The 7,856-nt window shown below is 39.2% G+C and overlaps 1 protein-coding gene across 1 annotated transcript; it reads left to right on the top strand.

Annotated features, from left to right (window-relative positions):
• Positions 1–1,285: 1,285 nt before the first annotated feature.
• LOC121606342 (haptoglobin) lies at positions 1,286–6,149 on the top strand. The gene is made up of 4 exons (XM_041936598.1): positions 1,286–1,334; positions 1,741–1,829; positions 4,596–4,879; positions 5,384–6,149. The coding sequence occupies exons 1-4, from the start codon at positions 1,312–1,314 to the stop codon at positions 5,939–5,941; spliced, it is 954 nt and encodes a 317-aa protein (XP_041792532.1). The 5' UTR covers positions 1,286–1,311; the 3' UTR covers positions 5,942–6,149.
• The last annotated feature ends 1,707 nt before the right edge of the window (positions 6,150–7,856 follow it).

The raw sequence follows: 7,856 nt of genomic DNA, 5'->3' as shown, positions 1-7,856 counted from the left end.
ATTAAACCAAACTCCAAGATACGAATCTGCAGTGCATGTAGTCATGCTTTTTACATGTGGGAACATGTGTTCTGCACACATTTTTACATGCGATATGTGTGCGTGTAAGAGGATTTTTTTTTAATTAAAATTAATAACGGAACACTGGTTTTCGTGTTAACCTGTAGTTTCTTTATCTGTTACACCGTGTGCTCAGTCATTCACTGTGGCATGAAGTTGATGATTTCAATCACTATGAACTGTTTCAGTACACTTACTTTGTCTTGTAATAAAGCTGGAAACGAGGAGTGAAAATTGTGTTTGCAAAATCAGCAAAAAACTGACTTCAGGCAAAACACATTAATGTGTGCATAATACTGTACCTTGTGGTAACACTAACCACTGTGTTTATCTTGACAGTTGCAGCTTTTTTAGATAATGGAAAAATATTAAGATGCCAAATTGATCAAGGCTGCAAACTCTGAAATTAAATCACAATTACAAACCACTGTAACCTCTCTGTTTGCAAATACCCAAGGCAGTAATGCTGGACTTTCCTCCCTGAAGCACATATCTGACTTAGCGCTGTCACAGTTAACTGTTAACTGCCAGGAATTTACTGAAATATTGTGTTTCTGTTCTCTGCAGAGAAATCTAATGAGGCAATATGTGCCTTAGTTTCTGTAATAACAAATGAATCAGCACAGTATTGCAAAAACATTACTTTATCATCCACAGATAGAGATAAAATGTTAGCGGCTGTCAGTCTTGTTTACTTTTAGTCAACTGTGATCCAACATTATGATGCAAACAGTACAAACAGTTAGTGACTCTCTTGCTTTGCAAAATTATGAAACACTGACTAGTGAAATAGTTTTATTTTGCAAAAGCTCCAATCCTATTACAATCACCACAGGATCCACAACTGAGCTACACAGTTCAAAATATCTGAAATTAATCATTAAAACGCGAACAGGATGTTTCATACTGCATGATCAAACTGCTGAAAACAGTCACAAGAAATCTCTTAAATGTTGTGCTGTGGTATCTTTCACTTTGACTTTACAGCGTAATTTTGCAGACTGAGCTGAATTCCAATCACCACTCAAGATGTTACGTATTATTTGTCCTGAATCCAGACTGTGGAGACTCTCCCAACTGTTTGAAAGTGAGATTTCACAACAATTTATTTCAGATTCCAGGAATCAATGTTTTTGTGCCATGCAGAAATTTCCAGGGCAGAGTCTCTGTCTGACAGCAGATATAAATACCTCCCGGCTCCAAAATGCTCAGTGCACTCAAGAGGAGAGAATATAACCATCACTGCACAGGATGGATATTATCAACAAAATGTGGTGAGTTGTTATTATATATATATATATCTATGAATATAATAATATTCTTTTCTTTGCCCTTTTTGAATTTCTTTAAATATATCTGAAAATAAAACTGTGTTCCAGTACCAAATATAATGTATAATGTACTTACTTTAGCTGTGCGTTATTACTTGTAACAAAAGTTTTCAATCTCTAAATCTAAACATATTTTTCCTTTTAAAAAAGCTGTCTATCTTAATTTTCCAACAATTATCAAGTAATGTTTTGTGAGCTGTTGTAAATCAGAGGCTTAATTATCTAACTCTGTTATTAAATAACTGATTTGTTAACAATTTGTCATTCTCAGTCCTTTAATGGGCCCAGTTTGTATTGATCCAGAGAGTTTGAATGTGTGTTTATCGTGTGACTCTGTTGCTGTTTGAAGGTTTTCTTTGACTTTGCTCCTCCTGGCTGCATGGGCCTGTCTGGCAGATGTGACTCACGCTGAAGACAAGATGAAACGCTCTGTGTCGGGTAACACACGCAGACACACACTAACACACACAAACACAAACAGTCAGTACTGATAAACGCATCGTCGTAATTCAAAGCCAATTTCTAGTTTTTGCATCAACATTTTTTAAATTTATAGTAAAAACCTAAAATACAATATATGTATATGGTTCTGTATCGATCAGTGAGAAGAAAGCATGACTAGAACAAACTTTGCTTTGGGATAAATGCTAATTAACACTATGCTAACATACTCAGTTGCCAGCATGCTGATGATGATCTTTAGAAAGATGTTAGAAAGCTAGCATTTGCTTATTAGCACTAATCACAGAGCACAGCTGAGGCTGATGGGAATGTCTTTAATTTTGCAGGTGTTTTGTTAAAATAACGCAACGATGAATGCAGTATAGTTTAAAAAATAGGATTAAAGGAATGAAAAGCAAATAAAATCCAAAAAGTAAAAGATTAATCAAGATCAAATAATTAAAAGAAACTTCAACACAATATATCAGTTAAGAGTAAGCCACAAGATAAATATTAGAGAATTGACATGTGATACTCTAGTTGGCCTGCATGAAATTCTCAGGCAGGAAGTTTCACAGCTATAATTCAATGTAGTGGTTGAATTGAAACTGTGACCTGATGATGGCGCTAGATGAAAAGTGCAGATGCATTTTACTCAATATCATCACTCCCAACTTCAATGTGGTGCAAGAGGAAAAGCCAGGAGATCATCAGTCTTGGTATCTTGTCTACACCATATTTCATGGCAATCCATCTGACAGTTGTTGAAATGCAGCATTTCAGTCTGGACCAAAGTGCTGCGTAGACCGACCAAAAGATAGCAAATTGGCTGATATTTGGTCCTTTACGGTCGGAATATGACCTCACATTTGACCATGATGACTGATCCCGAGATCTGAACAGCAGCCTTTAACTTCTGAATACATTCAAGTGGGTCCAAGCGACCACAGGCTCCAATTCTCCGAAGCTCCTGTTTTACACTAAAACCTCTTTGACAGCTGCTGCTCAGATAGATAACTCTGGCATGAAATGACATGGGCTTCCCTGTGGGATCTGAAGGCTGGGCTATTACTGCTCATTTCAGATATTGCTCTTCATTTGGCTGTAACGCTGCCATATCTGACAGGGAAATTGCCTGCTTCCCTGCTTCTCTTCAAACAATCCTTAAAAAACAACAATAAATCCAGGAATCAGAGTCCAGCGAGAGATTTGACTAAACTGCCTGGAGACTAAAAAAATTAAGGAGAAAAAGAGCTTATTTTCAGTAAAAAAGGTGAAATGTTTTTAAGCCATTGTTTACTGTGCTCAAGGCGCTTGAAATCATTGTTGGTAAATCACCCCTGTTGTGATGTAGAACCACAGCAGCCGTCATCTCAGTCACATGAAGGACACATTGATTTAAGCGCACAGAGTAGATGGATTCCCTTCTCCCTTCTGGGTGAAGCCCTCAGAGCTTGAAAGCATCACATGCCGACAACGAAGCTCCATTTAACAGAGCTCTCAGAAAGTGATAACAATATGCTTTAATGACTGTAGTGCATATGCTGCAATGAGATAACCCTGGTGTCGAGGAGGTCATATTTTATTAAGTATGTTTAAGTTCTCCTACAGGGGAAACAGGGAAGAACAAAAATGCTGTCAGCAGTGTTTAACACACAGAGGTAAACTACTCAAACTGGTGAAGCATTCTTAATATCTGGCCTCAACAGACATCTTGCAGAGGATTTAGTTAGCTGTGTCTTCATTTATTCAACTTATGTCTCATTGCGATCAAGAGAAATTTGATTTGAACATTAGATATGAACCAGAGGGAAACAAGACAGTTACACAAAAAATACAGTATCTGAAAAAATCCAGCAAATAAACCTTCAAAATATAGGAACATCAGAGGTTTGTGTGTTTGTAAAATGTATACATGTGCTCTTTTCCAAATTTACAACAAGCTTTAGATTAATAATGGATGTCATAAAAGAGCAGAGCATCATCTGGAGGAAGTCTGGTTTGCTGTGGAGTCAGTGACACATAAAATGGTATCAGCATAAAAACAGAGATGGAAGAGCACCAGAATATTTTACTGAAGTAAAGAAAGAAAAGTAAAATCACTTAAGTACAGAGATATAAGTGAAAAGTAGCTGAGTTAAAATGTATTCTGATAAACGCCTACAGCCAAGCCAACAATAAATCCCTTTTGTAGATGGACAACAACCTGTGCATATAACTGGTCATCAATCATGCAATCGCGCTCCTCAGTATAACCTTGACGACAAAACTCCGACAATTAAACAAAAACTATGAGAGCTACAGACAGCAAGAAACAAGCAATATTAGGCTGCACAAGATAAGTTGCCAAGAGCTAAACAAAACATCAACAAGGCAGAGACACAACACAGAGATGTAGAGACGATATAAAGAATGTAGAAGAGAGAGTTACATCCAGTGCTGTCCCCCTATAACCAGTCCACTCAGCCTCTCTGTCCCACTTTAACCAGTCCACTCAGTCTCTGTGTCCCACTATAATTGGAAATCATCAGCAACAACAGCCTGAATTTTAACAGAAAGACGTGACTTGAACCAGCTGCAAGCAGATCAAAACCCACTTAAAGTATCTTATTTAACAAAGTGCGTTCAATGGTTTCAAAAACGTTTCTAAATTTACATTGTTGGCCATAAGAGAACAATATGTGATGTAAAACACATAAAAAAAACAGAATATCCTTCACATACAAAACAGAAAAACACCTTATGTCTATGTTTATGTCTCAGCCTCCAGGTTAGCATCGCTCCGTTCAAGGCGAATGGTTGGGGGGAAGTTGGCTCCTCATGTGCCCTGGCAGGTCATGGTCTACATCGCTGACAGCGTGCTGGACGGAGGCTATGCAGGTGGTGCTCTCATCTCCGACCGCTGGGTTTTGACTGCTGGCAGGAACCTTTTTGTCAGGAAAAGTCGACAGGACATCCAGGGAAAAGATCCCGTCATTCCTAAAGTGTACTTGGGAATCTCACGACGGGCAGAAGCAGATGCCTCCAAAGAGGCTGCTGTGGAGAGGGTGAGCAGAAAGAATGCTTAATGTCGGTTAACAACACACCTTTACCTCGTCAACCATGTTCAACACCCCTGCAGCCGCTATGCAAATGCATGTTAGAACATAGAACCTCATAACGCAGAATTACAGGAAAAATAGTCTTGATTTAAGTCTTCATGATGATGAGACTTGTGGGAGTGGTGGGAGGACTTTCTCAAAGCATAAAGGTAATCATGTAATGTAGGTAATCATCAGCATGTAATCCTTGAAAGAATAATGCCACACCATGCAACAATGTTTACCTCAGCACCTCAGTAATCGCCAGACTTATCTAAAAGCATAAAAATCTCCAAACATACAGGTCAATGATTTGTACTGAACAGTGACAAGATATTTATACAGCTATTTATTTTATGCAATATGTTTATTTTGTGCTACTGCTTTACAATTGAAAGAAAATTGAAAGATTAAAGAGCAAACACTCAATCAGACATCCTCTCTCTGGTTTTTTGCCTTCCCCTTCTGCAGATTGTTCTCCATCCAGGCTTCCAGAACCAGTCTGACTGGGACAACGACCTCGCTCTGATCCAGCTCAAGGAGCCAGTGGTTATGAGCCATAAAGTGACCCCCATCCCCCTGCCAGAGGGAGGCCAGGACCTGGCAGACATCGTGAGAGGGTCAGGGGTCATCACCGGCTGGGGCTGGGGGATCCTCCTCAGCCCTGCTACATCACTCAAACACCTCGTTCTGCCCCTGGCCAATCACTCTCTCTGTAAGGCAGAATACAAACAGATTCCGCTCACACCGACCGTAGACGACAACATGTTCTGCACCGGACCTACTGAGTATCAAGAAAATGTTTGCTTCGGTGATGCAGGAGGCGCTCTGGCTGTCACAGATGCTGAAACTGGGGACATTTACGCTGCAGGGATCCTTTCCTATGACAAGTCCTGCAACAGGTACAACTACGGAGTCTATATGAAGATTTCCTCATATTTACCCTGGATCCACAGTGTGATCAGAGGAGATACAGAGAAATCCTCTGCTTTGCGCTCTGATGCAATGTCTAAGATGTACTCAAGGTAGCTGTAGAGCTTCAGGCTCTGTTCTTTTGTTTTTGTAGAGAAATAATTGTAATATATTAATCAGTGAATTGTAATGTAATGTAACCACATCAGTGTCACTTCATTGTTGTGATTAGAAAGGACAAAATACACTTATTGGATGGATTCTAGTCAATAAATCCAGTATTTGTTAACCTCGTTTTGAAACGTTATTATCTTTTGTTTCAGCAGATGGCTTTTGACTTGTCTGACAGAAATAATAGCAGACATGGTGTGTCATTATAGAGCAGGCTCTCTTTTCCATTCTTCCCATAATTATTTCTGTCACGTTTCATGTGTACAAACGAGACCAACACTATAAAAGCCTTCCAGGAAAGGCAGACAGCATGTGCTTGTTATTCCCATATTGAAACAATTACTGCGCCTCGCCTCTCTCCGCCGGTGTGTGGCTGTTTGGAACATCTCACAAACTAGTTATTTTTGAGCATACGATTAGATTAGATTACATTTAGTCCACAAAAGTTTGGTGTTTATCGGTCAACAAAGTTTCTTTGACACATGAATTTGCAGTTTGCGTCCCAACATCGACTGACTAACAATGGTGGTTTCTTTTAACCATGACTGTGATCTTTCCCTAACCTTCACAAAGTACTTTAATCCAAATCATGTTTTTTCCTGTGACTCTAAGCAAGGCCTAGAATCGTATTCATTTTTTTCTGAACCATTAGTTTTAAGATAGCTGTTCTGGAGGAAGCCTTTTAAAAATAATGCATTTTGTGGTTTAATTTGGATAACATCGATTTTAAAGAAAACTGCTGTGCACACATGTCACTGTTACCCTGAAAAAACGAGCTTCAAAGGTTGAGACGACATTTTATGATGAGCAAAAGTTGACAATAGAATAAAAGTGAATGACACAACTCAGAATTTGTGGTTTTCGAGTGTTGCCCGGAGATGTTTTTTCCCACCAATAGCAGCAGGACTTAAAAGATATTTTCGTCTGGTCAGTGTGTCCACACTGCCACAAATCATAACTGTCTCAACCACAAATGCTTTTTCTCCATGCCAGAAAAGTGCGATGATGACTGCTGCCTGTCCAGCCAGTACAATATGAAAGGGAAAGATAAGATGGAAGGAAAAATCAAAGTGCAAGACAGAGATGGCTGGTTTTATTTCTCTGGGTCTTTTTAAGTGGAATGTGAGGATATATACAGGCTTGGGCTGAGGGGATTGGAACATAGAGGCCGATATTCTTCATTATCTAAGTCATCATATCTAAGTCATGTAATTAGAGCTATGAAGATTCAACCCATAAAGAAAACCACAGCTGACATAAATCAATAAACCTGCTGCAAAGATGTAATCTCTTGATTCCCTTCAGCAGACAAGATTAATGTTTCATGCATTTACTCCTCTGATCAGCTGTTGCTGACTTCCCATGACCATCACATGCTGAATAGTGACCCTCACATATGGTGATTTTCATTAATTACTTGATCTTTCTTATAAATGTACACTATGACTTATAGATAGATAGATAGATAGATAGATAGATGGATTTTTTTCCACAGAGAAGTCCACACTCAAGTCCCGCAGAACAAGAACAACAAGAACAAGTAATGATGCTTTGCCTCCAGTTTGGCAAACACTTGCAAAACTCATCTGGTGTAGACACTTACACTTTAATGAATATCTTTTTCTGGACGAACAGAAGAGCAACTTGCATATGTGTGCTCAGCCCAGTCTTACTCCGAGGCGTGTAACAGACCTGCCAAACCACTAGAGGATAAAGTGTTGGTGTTACATTATGTCTTGTCAGGCGTGAAAAGTGCAATGCGTGTTTAAATGTGCAGTACCAGCAGGGGGCGATAATGTTCGGAGCAAATGACAAATGTAGTGTAGGGTGGGTGAAGGTCAACTTTCACTCAGGAGACCAG

Source organism: Chelmon rostratus, chromosome 1, assembly GCF_017976325.1.
Source record: "Chelmon rostratus isolate fCheRos1 chromosome 1, fCheRos1.pri, whole genome shotgun sequence".
Lineage (NCBI taxonomy): Eukaryota > Metazoa > Chordata > Actinopteri > Chaetodontiformes > Chaetodontidae > Chelmon > Chelmon rostratus.
This window is presented reverse-complemented; position numbering and strand designations above follow the sequence as displayed.